The sequence below is a fragment of the Primulina eburnea genome, chromosome 10 (genome assembly GCF_022965805.1).
Source record: "Primulina eburnea isolate SZY01 chromosome 10, ASM2296580v1, whole genome shotgun sequence".
Lineage (NCBI taxonomy): Eukaryota > Viridiplantae > Streptophyta > Magnoliopsida > Lamiales > Gesneriaceae > Primulina > Primulina eburnea.
Genome location: NC_133110.1, coordinates 1,239,815 through 1,255,662, shown reverse-complemented (window position 1 = coordinate 1,255,662; position 15,848 = coordinate 1,239,815). Strand labels below are relative to the sequence as shown.

Sequence of the window (15,848 nt, the reverse complement as noted above, 5' to 3'; positions counted from 1 at the left end):
TGTATATTTTATTGAATCAATTATAATTATATAATTAGGTTGATGATCAGTTTTAAATATTTTTCTCAAAATTATGTAATTAAACAAGTGATATTATTGCTAAATTCTTTTTATTAATTACGAGGTAAAAAAATTGACATTTTGTTAAAAACATTATTTATTTCATAAAAATACGAAAACAATATTTCTAAAATTTTATAATTTCCGTGTCTACTAAATTACGATGTTAAATCGATGCTATCTAAGGGAACAATGTCTTCACATGATTTGGATGGACAAGATTCGCACACATATGTGATTTTCAAAAAATTAATGTACCCGGATAAATTTGAACCCTTGATTCTATCATGTGAGTAGTGTTTCTATATGTAGGATGGAATAACCCTGTTTGGACTCTAGACGAGCAAATGACATTCATTATGAAATTGATTACCATTATCGTAAAAGTCCACATGGGGTATCCGTATTTGGTGGAAGGGGGAACGTACTACGTTAAGAATGAACTGAAATTGTCGAGAGTTGCAGTTTACCTGTCATCAAAATCTTAAATTTATGACGAAATTTTGAGTTCGATACTCAATTTGTAACAATATTTTCTCAACTCACAAAAAATAAAAAATTATAGTAACAAAGTTTTGTTAAATATTAAAAATACGAAATAATTTTATCTCAAATTTAATCAATTAAACAAAAAAAATTTCTATTTATAAAACAAACCAAATACTATATTAACTATATTATTTATTTATTTTCTCCGTTTAATATATTATTGATACTCACATTATTATTTTAACCTCAACTTCAAACCGTGCCAATTTATTGTTTATTGTTCATTTCAAATGTTGCATTGCCTTTCAAAGGCAGCAAAATAAAACTAATTCAATCTTTGAAAATGATATCCACCTGAGCTGTTTTAATTTTTCCAAAAGGAATCTTCTTCCTTCCCAAAATAAAATAAAAAATAATAATATTCCGTTATTTTTTTTCTAAAATATATTTTCCCTAGTTTTCTGACATCTTTCCATCATTTCCAGAAAATAGAAAAGTGATTGGAAACTTGTAGAGGTATGCCGAAAGGGAACGAAGATTTTAAAACATAAATTAAACAAAAAACCGCATACCATAAAAAAAAAAAACAGATGCAAGTGTAAACCTCAATGTCATCAAATAAAAACATTTTATGAAAAAACATTGTACAAATATATATAAATAAAAGTGTGTTTCAGAGTTCCTCTCACCAAACAAAACGGCAGAAATGTGACACGACCAAAAAGAGCTGAGATACAAAAACCGGAGAGTGATACCAGGAACATGTACAGAGACGCACCTACATACTGACATCAGTTGCGCAGACAGATCACTTTTTCGACTTCTTAGTTGCCCTACATCGCATACAAATTTTCAAACTCGTCAGCTCGCACAACTCAAACAAGTGAAAAATTGCCAATTATTTACGACGCTACAAGTCACTCACTGAGTCGTTTGAGAGGGTGCAGGGGCGGCTGCTGCAGATTGGGCTACTTTCTCTCCGGGTCCCTATAATAGTGAAAAATGAAACAAATCTCTTAAAAAAATAGGAAGTTTATTAGATAGGTGACAAATATTTTTCACTAGATCTAAGAGAAACATACAACCTAAGCAGCACATCAAAGAAACAATTTGAAAAACGTGAAATGGGGCTGCAGCTATACCTGTACACACACTCTCATTGTCTACAGCCCATTAAAATATTTATATGGCAAAACAATTCTGTTTGTCAAAATCATAAGAAATATGCGCAGACGCAACACTGATTTATTACACTTTTTTACAAAATTTTATAGGGATAAATATTATCCAAAGTAATACCTGAGCTAGTCTTTCCTCTCTCCTGGCAAATTTTCTTTCCCTGCTAGCCTTATTCTTTGCTCTCTTAGCTTCAAACTGGTCAGACAAGGTTTTCTCCCTAGCCTTCTCAGCCTTAGACTTGTGGATGCTCTCCATCAACACTCTTTTATTCTTGAAAACATTACCCTTAACCTTCATGTACATGTCATGGTACATGTGCTTGTCAATTTTCTTTGCCTCCCTATACTTGCGAAGCAGGCGCCTAAGCACTCTCATTCTCCGCATCCAGAGAATTTTAGTGGGCAGCCTCGCTTCCCTGGTACCCTTGCGTTTACCTGAGATTTTCCAAAACCAATCCTATAAAGAAGGCTCAGAGCTGTCCACTTTCAGTGGATAGCTAAGTTGGCAACCAAGCTAAAAAAAGCACTTCATCGTGGCAATCCTTTGCCTTAGGAGATTGTGTAGGCGGCCCCCGGCAAGGCGGGCAGGGGTGAAAAAAGTCAAAAATAATAATAAAAAACACTAGTTATCAATACATTTTACACTATCTCTTCAAAACATAATAGCCAACCCAATCACCCACAAGTGCTACAAGCCCTACCTCTTTCCACCTCAACCGCCGGCCCCAGCTAGCCAGTCCACAAGGTTAGAACTTTTAATTTCGAATAATTTTAAACTTAGGCTTTTGGTAAAAGAAATGATCTTGTTAGTTGAATTTATATATTAAATTGCACCTTTTATAAATTTTATCATATCGTATGAGCTTATACATGCATAAACATCAGCTAGTGTATGCATATATTGCATGATTATATATAATACGTACACAAATAGTGTAAAACAATTCAACCACCTTGACCGCGCTGTCACCGCGGTACCGCCATTTACAACACTGGTCTAAGCTAAGATAACATGTATTCAAATGACAAGCAGAGGCCATCAGCAAATATTAAAAGAGGCGAAAAGTCTGAGGTAATTTAAAAGAAGAATTCCCACATAATAAGGCATTCCAAAATCAGAAAAAGATACCATATCCAGAATGGCGTCCCTTTCTTTTGGCCTCTTTCATTCGGCGTGCACGGGATCGCGAGTGAATCTTGGTTGGCTTCCTGATAATGAAACCATCCTTGACCAATTTCCTGATATTTTGCCCTGTAACGAGAAATAAAGAAATAGGATCACTTTTGCAACAGTACCACCAGCCGACAATAGACACACTTCACTGCAGTGAGAACCAGAAATCGATCACGAATGTATGACAGTGACAATAAGACTACATGCATAATCGATTGCACTTAAATTATAATCATAAACACAGGTGAATCTTATGTTTTTACCACACTACATTTTGGGAAGTAGAATCTAAATGCAGTTCATCAACACGTATAATCCATTAAGCAATCAAAATATAACCTCCACAAGAAATCAAAGCTCTCGGTCTCACTTCTAAACCGCTCATCCAAAAATTTAAAAAAATGGAATATGATATTCTGAATCAAGGAGTTCAGTCAACTTAAAACCTTAATCTCTCATACAATCATACTCTATTCAAATAATACAGCTCATAATAAACACCTACAAAACAATTAGCACACAAAACACGATCCCATTTTTCTTCATCATAACAGGCAATACCAAAGTGCACCATTAGAATCTCAATTACATGATCAACAGCACCGAACAAAACAACTCCCAAAGAATGAACACGCTATCCACACAAAACTTGTTCGAATAATCGCCAGTATGTCGAGTACAAAAGAGAATAGAGCGTACGCGAGTTAGCCATGGAGATTTCACTGCCTTCATTGGGATCAAGCCAAACTTTGCCTTTGCCGCATTTGAGTACGCTGGCGGCGAGCCGCTTCTGTAACTTTAGCGACACCATTTCCTTCCTCCAGATGTTGCTGCGCGACGTAGAAACTGAAGCTTTTATAGGTCACACTATTTGCACTAGGTTTCTGTTTGGGCTTTTGACTTGGCAATTACGTGAAAGTTGGGACTTCTCTTATTGGGCTCCTATTCCACCCATTCTTACTGGATAAATTTGGGCCTTCTTTTATTGGGTTAAAGGTCTTGTAACATGGGCCAAAATTAAAATCCTCGGGTTTAATTGAACTCAAATTTATTCAACTTGTCTTGGAATAAAACCTAAATGGGGGTAGATATAGAAAGTGGGAGATGTATTGCCAAATGGCGCAAACAGAAATTTCTTGGAATAGAAAAAACCAAATCAGCGCGAAGTTGGCACTTGGGAGGCTCAACCGTCAATCTCCGAAGGACACGAACCCAATTCAGCCATTATTATTTTGATCTACTCATCGTAACTTTGACCCCGGTCTTGACTTTTCTGATCAATCCTAAAATTAAAATTGTTGAGTGAGTAATAAAACTCGAAAAAGAGTCACCTTTTATGTCGCGTTTTTGGATTCCATCCACCTGAAGAAACTGGAAATTCGTAAAGGATTTCAGTGCAGTGTCTGTATTGCAATGGCGAGTACGAAACTGGAAAGCTCGCCAAGCATGAGGGAGACAGTTGACGAGACTCTTTCCGCTCACCGCAACGAACTCATCTCCCTCTTTTCACGGTACTGTTTGATTTTTGGTTCAACATGAAAATATTTGGTACCCGTTTTAGCATGCATTTTTACGATCTTTCCCTTTTGATTATGAGAAATATTGTCACGGCTTTTCTTGCAATTGATTAATAAAGATGGGAAAATGTTTCAAGAAATGAAGTTTGATTACTTCGTGGTCGGCCGTTCTTTGGACTTGTTTCGTATCTGATATTCTGATTTGGTTTCTGCTCGTGTGAAGATATGTGGCGCAGGGGAAAACTATATTACAGCCACGTCACCTGATTGATGAGCTAGAAAACATCTCCAGTAAGGATGCTTCAATGCAGAAACTTAACGATGGCCCCTTCAGTGAAGTCTTGAAGTCCGCTCAGGTAGGTTTCAGTCGTACTTTTATTTCACTTTAGCCCTGAATGCTAGTAAGAACTAAGTCCGGGTTTTGGTTTCGAGACTGTATTTTCTGATGGGAATTCATTGAAGCTTTGGTTTAGAGAAAATGGCCGAAGGTCAAGGAATAGTTTTTTTTAATAATCACAGTAATACTTCTGCATTTGTAATCTTATTATATCTCAGAGTAAACACAGCTTTAGGCTTGAGCTCGTAAATTCTTTTTAGTGTTTGTTGGGAACGGTATGAAAGATGTGACCTATACCGGGTGGAAATAAAATCTTATGCTACTATTTGTTTAGGAAAATACACATGGGCATATTTTATCCGTAATTTTCATTATTTGGTATATTTGGGTAGCAGGAAAAGTAGAGTATTTCATTCCTATCAGGTGGATGCAGTATGGCACATAAGTATACTTTATCAAGGATAAATGTCGTCTTGCATTTTGGTAAATCCAATATACTGTAGAGGGAGTATTTGTCTTGGATATGAATTTATTGATTAAACTTTCTTATTTTTCTACTTTTTCAGGAATAATGTTTGTTTTCTTTAAATCCATGTTAGTATAATTGCTGTGTTATTTTTCTCAACGTTTAGATTTGTGGTTCAACTGTCGAGTATGCTTTTAAGTTCATTGGGGTCACATACTTTGGCAAGATGTTCTGATAAATATTTTGGGTCTCCTTCAAGCTTTTGCTACATCATTGAGTGCAGGAAGCTATAGTTGTACCACCTTTTGTTGCTATGGCCATTCGTCCACGACCTGGTGTTTGGGAATATGTACGTGTTAATGTGCATCAACTTAGTGTCGAGCAGCTGAACGTGTCTGAATATTTACACTTCAGAGAACAACTTGTGGATGGGCAGTAAGTGGCTTCTATTGTGTTTTATTCCTTTATGAGTGATTTTCTGATCTTATAATGATAGTGGTTTTCTAAATGGTTGTAGTCATGATGATCCTTATGTTCTTGAACTGGATTTTGAGCCATTCAATGCAACATTTCCTCGCCCATCTCGATCATCAGCTATTGGAAACGGGGTCCAATTTCTCAATCGTCATCTCTCTTCACTCTTGTTTCACAACAAAGAATCCCTTGAACCATTGCTAGATTTTCTCCGCGTGCACAATCATAAAGGCCATGTAAGTTCAAACATAAGAAAAACCGCTTGCCTCGGCTGTGTGATCTTTTTCTTTGAACTCTATAAATAAATTTGTTCCTAAGCTATAGCTAAACTGATGTTTAAAGGTGATGATGATGAATGATCGAATACAAGGCATATCCAAGCTCGAGTCTGCATTGGCCAAGGCAGAGGATCATGTTTCTAAGCTACATCCAGATACACCCTATACTGAGTTTGATTATGAGTGAGTTTCTGTGTATGCATTTATTCGCTTTCAATAAGATACATACGAATTGGAGCAAACACAAGAATTAGTACAAAGGGGCAACTCATTAAAATTTAGGGAGTGAAACTTATAATTTTTAAAATACATCAAATTATAAAATTTGTTGGTATCCACAGCCTTTGCCCCTGCTGGATCCACCCTGCGACACTTGTTCATAGATGTTAGATAAATGATCCAGATTGCAAGGAATGGGTTTTGAGAGAGGTTGGGGGGACACTGCCGAACGGGCCTTGGAGATGATGCGGCTCCTCTCCGACATCCTTAATGCTCCTGATCCATCTACTGTTGAAAAATTTCTTGGTAGAATACCCATGGTGTTTAATGTAGTCATATTGTCAATACATGGCTATTTTGGTCAAGCAAATGTTTTGGGCTTGCCCGACACGGGTGGTCAGGTAATCAGTTTTTTTTTTTTAAAAATATGCAACTTCTATGATGCAAAATCTGTTGTTCCTAAGTTCTTTCTTATTTTTTGATTTATACAGATTGTGTATATACTAGATCAAGTACGTGCCTTGGAGAGTGAGATGCTGCAAAGAATAAGACAGCAAGGGATAGATATCACTCCAAGAATTCTTATTGTATGCCCATCTGACTTGATCAGGTTACCTTTATGCTAATACTTTGGGTTTGGTTTATCTATCTTAGATTGTTCTCTCTTATTTTCCAGGTTACTCGATTAATACCCGATGCTAAAGGTACCACGTGCAACCAACGACTAGAAAAGATTACTGGATGCGAGTATTCACATATCCTTCGAGTTCCTTTTAGAACTGAGAATGGCATTCTTCGCCAATGGATCTCGAGGTTTGATGTCTGGCCCTACCTCGAAAAGTTTACTGAGGTAGAGAATGAACCAGTTTTCTTCCAGACTTATTTTCATTAATGATCAAAATATTTCCTTTTATAGCTTTAAACCATTAAGAACAATAGAAAAAATATTTTGGATCAGACAATTGTCTCGCTCATGAAATAAATATCTTTTAGTTCGGAAGACTTTAATGAGTATTATGTTATATGGATTTAATGTGAAGCGGTAATTCAGCAACTTAATCTCATTTTGATGATCAGGATTCAGCACATGAAATCGTGGCAGAGTTGCAGGGTTTACCGAATCTAATTGTTGGAAACTATAGTGACGGAAACCTGGTGGCATCTCTTTTGTCATATAAGATGGGAATCACGCAGGTGATGATAGTGTTTTATCTTGAATAGTTTCTTTGATGTAGATCTTCATGGTAAAATTTTGTATTCTTTGCGTTTCAGTGCACTATTGCCCATGCTCTGGAGAAAACCAAATATCCAGATTCTGATATATACTGGCAAAAGTTTGAGGACAAATACCACTTCTCGTCTCAGTTCACTGCCGATATACTAGCCATGAATAATTCGGATTTTATAATCGCCAGTACATACCAAGAAATAGCTGGCACGTATGTTAATAAATTTCACTTTTATTGATCATGTTGATGAATTTTTGTGCATTTGCCATAGTTTTTTTATTACACATTTGACATTTAGTTTTAAGTATATTATCATTTCAACTATTGTTTCTGGTTTTTTGTTTTGCAGGAAGAATACCGTTGGTCAGTATGAGCATCATACAGCATTCACCATGCCAGGTCTATACCGAGTTGTTCATGGTATTGATGTCTTTGATCCCAAGTTCAACATAGTTTCTCCCGCAGCAGATGATACCATTTACTTTCCATATTCCGAAAAGGAAAAAAGACTTACGTGCTTTCATCAATCACTTGAAAAGTTGCTGTATGATCCCCAGCAGAATGACGAGCATGTGTAAGCTATTTAAACTTCTCTTTTCTTGAAAGATTCATCGAATTTGAAATGAGGAGGAATGTGGCATCGATATTTATTTTCCGTTATGCTGGAAACAGTGGCATATTGAAAGATCCATCAAAGCCTATAATCTTCTCCATGGCGAGGCTTGACAAGGTTAAAAACATCTCGGGGTTGGTAGAGATGTATGCTAAGAATGACAAGCTAAGAGAATTTGCTAATCTCGTGGTGGTTGCGGGGTACCTTAATGTGAAACAGTCGAGTGACAGAGAAGAAATATCAGAAATCGAGAAGATGCATAATCTTATGAAGCAGTACAATTTAGAGGGTCAGATGCGATGGATAACCTCACAAACAAATAAAGCACGGAATGGTGAACTCTACCGTTATATAGCTGATAATAAAGGGATTTTTGTTCAGGCAAGATTCATCTGCATCTGCTGTAATCTCATCCCATAATACACCGTCATACTTAAAAATTTTCCTTTCTTTTATAGCCTGCATTATATGAAGCATTCGGGCTCACAGTTATTGAAGCAATGACTTGCGGTCTTCCAGCATTTGCAACATGCCATGGTGGCCCGTTAGAAATTATTGAACATGGTAAATCTGGATTTCATATCGACCCATATCATCCTGAAAAGGCTTCTGCCATCATGGCAGAGTTCTTTAAAAATTGCAATGAAGATCCAAACTATTGGGACAATATATCTGATGCAGGGCTTCAAAGAATTCAAGAAAGGTGTGGCACTTTTGTACAACGCAATAATATAGTCATTTGCAGATCAGCAACGTAGTTCCTTACTAATTTTTTTTCTAAATTGCAAGTTTTACCCTCAAAATCCATCAAGTGGTCCCTCTCTCCCGAACCCCAGGATTCACTCGACTATTATCATGCTTCTTGTCTTTCTTTTGACACAGGAATTCATTTGAAATCTAAGTGCCACGATATATATATATATATTCTTATAGGTACACATGGAAGATTTACTCAGAAAGGCTGTTGACATTGGCTGGAGTATATAGTTTCTGGAGACATGTGTCGAAGCTTGAGAGGCGTGAAACTCGTCGGTATCTTGAGATGTTCTACATTCTCAAATTTCGTAACTTGGTGAGTTTCAAACGAGTATGATTCATTTATAAATAGAAAAAAAATGAATGCTGTTTTGGAACAAAAGATGTATTTTTAACGTTTATGATTTTGCCTTTCCTGCGTAGGTGAAATCTGTTCCCTTGGCAGATGAAGAATCGAAGTAGATGGGACGCAATTCTTGCCACTGATCCATAGGTTTTGTTTTCTTTCATGTGTAAGCTTAAATTGTCCTAGTTATTAATCAAAATAAAATGCTTGCTACCTGCATTATGTTAGAATGACAAATAAAGTATGAAGATCATGTATTCAAAACTTTGGTTGATGAGAAAATATGCGTATATATGTATATATTTCTGTGTATTTTCTACGAAGACGATGCACTCTTATAATTCCTTATCTTCTTTTACTTCTATTTATTTACAAATGAATGGTATTAACTACGTAACACGTCTGCTGGAGCTTTTGGATCTCCAAAACAAGCACAAGCCCGAAAATAGAGGTGGGTGACAAAAGAAAAATATAAATTTTTTTTAGACAAGGTAAAAGTAAACATTATAATTTTGCAACCATGCCTCCCTTGGTTCCGTAGCTGTCGCTGTAGCTTCTGGATATGTACTCGCAACTAAATAAATCAAACGATTGAATTTCTCATTAGAATCGAACAAAAGGAAGTGAACCGCGCATAAAAATGGTAAATGGAAATAACTGATTATTTTCCAATGGGCCTTGTCATTCCTGCCAACAGCAGTTGCATGATAGACGGAAAGTTGGAATATAAAAAAGCAAAAGCATTAGCTCCCCCAATGTCATGCTTATTCTTCTGAATTCCGAATCTGCAATGGGATTTGGTCCTCCATTAATACAAGCATGCTTCTTCAACTAAAGTTTCAATTTTAGAATATTGTACCAAAATCTTTTGTCAAAACCAGTAAATGGAATATACGTGTAAGTTTTGAGTTCACGTGAAGGAAGCGGAATTATTTTATAAATTTCTTTTAAAAAATAGTCATGTATGTCGGGCCTGAAAGCCCGGAATCAAAATGTCTCCTCGCCTCACGAGTCTTTAATCTTAAATCAAGCCACTGACACACTGCGCAGCTTTTTGACCACGTGACTATCGGTATTATTACCCGCCAATTTCCCGCCAACGGTCAAATGTTGGGCCCCCGCCAACGGTCATCACTATTTTATTTTAATTAGAGACACTATTTTCTTTATTCGAGCATCTCATTTTGGTCTCAAAAATGGAACTGTCTTTTTTGTTTTTTGCTTTTTTAAATAACTCTATAAATTTAGGTTTTATAAGTAGTTTTTTTAGGGAAAAAAATTTAATAAGGAGAATTGGTCAACACTCTGGTCAATTTGAATTAAAAAACGACTCTGGTCAATTTGAATTAAAAAACGACGTCAATTTGTTCTAAAAAGCATAGAATAGGTCTCATGTGATACCGTCTCACGGATCTTTATCTGTGAGACGAGTTAATCCTACACATATTCACAATATAAAGTAATACTCCTAGCATAAAAAGTAATATTTTTTCATGGATGACCCAAATAAGAGATTTGTCTCACAAATACGATCCGTGAGACCGTCTCACAAAAATTTTTGCCAAAATCATATTCACAAAGATGGTATGATAATTTTTTTAGTGAAAAAGTGTATTTTTTTAAAATTAAAATTTAGCCATAAATATAGACTGAAACACACCAAATTAATAAGAAACGATTTTTCTTTGGATAATACGATTAAAACCATTTTTAAAATAAATGATGAAGTAGGAAGTCATAAAATGTCATCTTTTTTCACTTCATTATTTTTAGGTTTTTTTAAAAAAAAAAAAAGAAAAAGAAAAAGAAAAAGAAAAAGAAAAGGGAAAACATATCCAAATATTTTTTCGACTTTCAAAGACTTTTTCTAGTCAAAGGAGTACTATGTTTGGAGAAAAAGTAACGATATATACGCCATAATTATACCGGGCTTGGATAAATTTATTGCTATTACAAGAGCAATAAATATAAAAAGCCTAATGCTTTATATCTTTTCCAACAGTGGAAACATAATCACTAATTTGGTATGGCGAAACTTGCGGAATCATTAATATTATATTATATACAATAAAATTACTGAAACTTTTCACATGAACTTTATCAAAAGGGTTAAAATAAACGAGCTTAAGGATAATAAAAAGTGAAACTTGATTTAAAAATTTTAGTTAATTTTCTTATAAGTAACATTACAATACAAATTACATATTATGTCAGAGTTATTAAAACTTGTATATTCAATTTGAAATTTCTCAAGAGTACACAAGTATTAAATTTCTAAATTTATGTCAAGAACAGTGGAAAGCACACACATCAAGTCCCAAAGCAAGAAAAATGGAAAACACAACATACCCAAAAGCAGCTCTGTAACTAATGCGAACAGAAGATGTATATAAATTACATGGACTCGCGTGCCCATCAGACAATGCGCCGTTTCGGGCACGAAAGTCGCATTCATTCCACACAGTTTTACACTGCAAACTGTTGTAACATAAACGAACTACTTTTGATAGAGACAACGTTATAATATTACAATTAGTACTGATAAATAACGTGATAATTATAATTAAGTAGTAAAAATGGACCCCCACATGCTTAATAAATGTGAGACTAGGGAAATGAAAATCTGGCACAGAATTTTGATGCTTTTTAATCCTTAGATCTGGCCATATGAGTGTGCAAGATAAGACAAGGCTCCAACAAGTGGTGCATTGATGTAAGTGGCCGGTTCCGATTGCTCGTAGTCTGACCGTTGATCTGGGAACCGGTCGTTTTGATCCGGCCCGCCCACGACTGCTCCAACCAAGATATTCGGGTTCGGGGATTGAGAATTCATGACGCTGAACCCGGATGAGCATGGAATCTTTGTTGGATGTGCAGCGATGGAAGGGAGAGAGGATCCCCTGTGGTGAATCCTTAAAGGATACCTTGGACCATAGCCCACCATGTAGGACATTTTCAAAGGGTTGTCTCCTAGTATGTAGTCCACCTACACATATTCCACATGTCAAGAATGTAAGGAGAACTACAATGTAACTGGACAGAAGCTTTAATCATCAGTTTAAATTATTGTTGTTGTAATATAATTAGTGTCAGGACAAATTTCACAACCTGTTTCTTGGCCAATGCTCTCAGCTTATTTGGTGAGATAATGGTTCCGCCACAATTGACGACTTTTTGAGCAGATGTCAGGTATTTAGCATAGGTCACAAGAAGGAAAGATGTGGATGTTACATACTGCATGTTACCATCACTCATCTTGAATAGAAGGCCACCTAGCAAACATAAAATATTTCATTAATTACCACGGATTTAATCAAAAGCACAAATCAAGAAAATGGTAGGCTTTTGTTGAGAAAATGAACCTGGGGTGTACTGAGAAGAGGAATAAGGGGTCCCTGGAAAAACGGAGCAAATGAAGTTATCTGCATGGCTTTTGTAATCATGGAGAGGTTGAAAGTTTTGGACAAGAAACGCCTGAAGAAAATTGAAACAAAGATATTGTAAACATAATCAAATGATCATGTAGGATGGATGGAATAAAAAAACTATGGGAAGTAAAACGTGAATCTGCAAGAAAGACACCTTAGAAACAAGAATTCTGGCTCCAACATGCTTGTTGTCCCACCCAAATGTGCTATCAGATTCATCAGCTCCAAGGGTCTGCCCATTGGCTTGAATGTAGCTCAGATAATTTGGATTCCTGGTAGCTTTATGCAACCAAGCAGCACCCCATAGTAGCTCATCCTTCAGTCCATTCAAATAGATTAAAAAAAAATCACTTCATCACTGACAACTCACATTAAGAAGAGGAAAGGAATTATTAACTATTGGTTCTAGTGCAAAAGAGCTTGCTAAAGATTTTTCTTTTTACCTGGTACCCTGAAAAATCACAGTAGTAGGGGCACACAAATTGTCTCAGGCCATTACTGTAGGCACCTCTGTACTTATCAGCAAACTCAAACACCTAGCACAAACCAAATGTAAGAACAGTGGATCAGATTCAATACTCTTACTGCAGATAACATATTCACAATTTCTTAGCATTTTATACCCCCATTGCCCTTCTGGCAAGAATTTTGGAGTAATTAGGGTCACTTTTTCTGAAAACCAAGGAAGCAGCTGCAAGAGCTGCGGCTGTTTCAGCGGCAACCTCCGTGCCTGGAGTGTTTTTGTCAATCTTAAAAACACTTCTTGGAGTGTCCATATCCTCCGGCCTCTCCCAGCAAGCATGATCTTTCCCTGCATCTCCAACCTGCAAAGAATACATTATTACAATGTACAGAATCACTCAAGAATCTCATTTCACCCCACAGTTTCTTTTTAATTTTCGCTCAAACTTTTTTCCCATTTTTGTAACTAACAATGTAGAATGTTGAACAGGAAGAGAAGGAAACCTGAACATAAATGGTGTCTGGATGAGCAGTTGCTTTCAGGAGATAATCTGTGGCCCAGCGGATGGCTTCTTTGGCATTCTGCAGCTCTCCTTTCATAAGCCCACCAAATTCAATCACACTCCATGAAAGCATAGTGGTGGTGAAGGCCATTGGGAAACCAAACTTCACGTTGTCCCCTGCGTCATAGTATCCTCCCACCAAATCAACCTGCATTTCACATTTAAACCCAAATCCACCTCAAATCTTTTCAGTTCAACGCAAAATAATCAAAAAATACACCAAACCCATTTCAAACTTTTCGTCATTCAGACAGAATACTCTAAAAGAACGAACCTTTCAGACATTACAAGAAAAACCACCCCAAGAAAATCTACGCATTTTGAGATGGAAAGACAAGAAGAAACAAACAGCAAACATACATGCACTGCAGCACCATCCGAAAGGCCAGAGTTTTTTCTCCATGTGATTCTTTGGTTAGGGGGGATTCTCCCCGACCTCTGGCCCTCAAAAAACAAGATAGATTTCGTGAGAGCATCTCTGTAATTGTGAGAAGCATAGCGAGGGTGACGTTGGCCACCGAAAGGGTAGTTCCTCACAGGGTAATAAGCATCGCAGAAAAATTGCAGAGTGCAAACCAGAACGCAGAAGAAAATTGAAGTAACAAAAAAAGAGGGAAAACAAGAAGCCATTTTGTGCCAACCAATCGTCAACTCTGGCAGAGGAACCACCAGCCAGTATATTTATAAAGCTAAAATACGACTATTGCTCCTACTAGCGTGCTTAGTTTGGTTTATGGGGTGAAAAAAGAATGATTTTTATTTTTTAATTGGATTTGGAGTTACTTTGACAACGGTAAGAATGAATATGACTTATCACGAGAATTGGCTTTGTTTCCTTGGATTGGACAGTAGCAGTTACGTGTAATAATCTTCTTTCCTTTTACCAGTTAACGATTACCCCATTCCCATTTTCCAGGAACTCAACCCCAGATATCTATGAAAATCCGATGAATGCCCATATATTTATTTCTATGGAACTATGCTCGGATATTTCTAACATGATTAAAATTGAAAAACATGTAATTCACGATATTAAAAATATGAAGTTCTCTATAAATATTGTATCTGATGAGTAATCAAGAACATTACGATACACATTATAACTAAATTGCAATTTCTATAAAACTATATATGTATATGTCTATGTATGTAGTATGTATAGCAACCGTATCTTTCAATATAATATATTATAATGTCTAAAATTTATCTATCTTATAATATTAGCATGGGATCATATCCATACAACATGAACTGAAAATGAACAAGTAAGAAATAACGTGTTGTCGGTTAAAGGGTGTGATCATGAGGATGGGGAGGGTCTAGGAAGTCGCATATTCTATTTCTGTGAATTACTCAAAAAGCGTCCAAAGTAGCCCATGCATGTGCGTAGTCGCACTTTAATCAAGAAATTCACTTGCCATGGGATCGGATCAGAGGACTTGAGCTTCGAAGATGGTCAGGGCCGGGTCGAATCTAATAATTCTCAGATATGAGTCCAACTTAGAATTAAAGGTATTCACATTCATTTTTTTTTTCATTAATAAGTGTTTTTCAAAATTAAATTCATGGAGGCCAATGAATCGTAGGCTATAAAAAATCTGACGTCAAGATCTCAAATTTTGGACGAGATGTTATATTCCAAACTTAATTGTAAAAAATTCCTCATCCAACTCATGTGGTCATCCACAAAATCTTTAAATTTTTATAATATGGTGTATATAATAATATAATATTCTGTTGGATAGTCTAAGACTAAAGGGGTCTAGTCTGCATAAAATAATTCTCAAGATAGATTCCGACACTGATTGGGCAGTGAGAGCTTAGAATGATTAGGGCCTACTATCATGTGCTCTTCTGAGGTATGATCACATGCCAAAACCATTTTAATCATATATAAACTTTCTTGGTTCGACAATGTGTTGGATTTTTCATCAAAATGGCAGCTTTTTTTGTGCATGATTATGTTATTGGACAAGATCATTGAGGTGCGGGGGAGGAAGAGAGCCGCTTTTCTATGTCGTGAAAGATTATTGGATGTTTATAATCTAGTGTATTTATGCAGTACTACTACATGGGGTGGTTCAGAGAAGATCGGAAAATTATTGGATTATTTTGTCAAGAATATATTCAAGTTGTGTGGATGAAAATTGGCTCACATTTGTAATAATTGAATTGGGTTGATGATCATTCGATTGATACAAGCAAAGCAAAGAAACAGTTTGAGTTAGAGCTACTTATGTCTAGTATGATCATAATTAT

General features: G+C 36.2%; 3 protein-coding genes across 5 annotated transcripts; 1 reads left to right on the top strand and 2 right to left on the bottom strand.

Annotated features, from left to right (window-relative positions):
• Nucleotides 1-1,142: 1,142 nt before the first annotated feature.
• On the bottom strand, nt 1,143-3,777 carry LOC140842302 (large ribosomal subunit protein eL19y). Its single transcript, XM_073210082.1, has 5 exons — nt 3,601-3,777; nt 2,857-2,979; nt 1,849-2,162; nt 1,475-1,536; nt 1,143-1,382 (listed from the first exon to the last, which is right to left on the bottom strand). Exons 1-5 carry the CDS (start codon nt 3,710-3,712, stop codon nt 1,358-1,360), a joined length of 636 nt encoding a protein of 211 aa, XP_073066183.1. The 5' UTR covers nt 3,713-3,777; the 3' UTR covers nt 1,143-1,357.
• A 211-nt stretch (nt 3,778-3,988) lies between these two features.
• Nucleotides 3,989-9,533, top strand: LOC140842294 (sucrose synthase 2-like). Of its 3 annotated transcripts, XM_073210073.1 has the most exons (16): nt 3,989-4,412; nt 4,642-4,774; nt 5,505-5,656; nt 5,739-5,931; nt 6,038-6,156; nt 6,377-6,593; nt 6,684-6,779; nt 6,869-7,042; nt 7,270-7,386; nt 7,465-7,631; nt 7,771-7,995; nt 8,094-8,415; nt 8,493-8,737; nt 8,968-9,106; nt 9,214-9,288; nt 9,323-9,533. In XM_073210073.1, exons 1-15 carry the CDS (start codon nt 4,315-4,317, stop codon nt 9,250-9,252), a joined length of 2,436 nt encoding a protein of 811 aa, XP_073066174.1. In that variant the 5' UTR covers nt 3,989-4,314; the 3' UTR covers nt 9,253-9,288; nt 9,323-9,533. The 3 variants fall into 3 exon arrangements, with proteins under 3 accessions (XP_073066174.1, XP_073066173.1, XP_073066175.1); XM_073210072.1 differs by having other exon boundaries at nt 9,214-9,533; XM_073210074.1 differs by lacking the exons at nt 3,989-4,412; nt 4,642-4,774; nt 5,505-5,656; nt 5,739-5,931 and having other exon boundaries at nt 6,315-6,593; nt 9,214-9,533.
• Nucleotides 9,534-11,482: 1,949 nt separating this feature from the next.
• On the bottom strand, nt 11,483-14,387 carry LOC140842298 (endoglucanase 17-like). The gene is made up of 8 exons (XM_073210078.1): nt 13,950-14,387; nt 13,531-13,737; nt 13,188-13,388; nt 13,008-13,100; nt 12,719-12,880; nt 12,499-12,610; nt 12,245-12,408; nt 11,483-12,122 (listed from the first exon to the last, which is right to left on the bottom strand). Exons 1-8 carry the CDS (start codon nt 14,217-14,219, stop codon nt 11,790-11,792), a joined length of 1,542 nt encoding a protein of 513 aa, XP_073066179.1. The 5' UTR covers nt 14,220-14,387; the 3' UTR covers nt 11,483-11,789.
• Nucleotides 14,388-15,848: the final 1,461 nt, after the last annotated feature.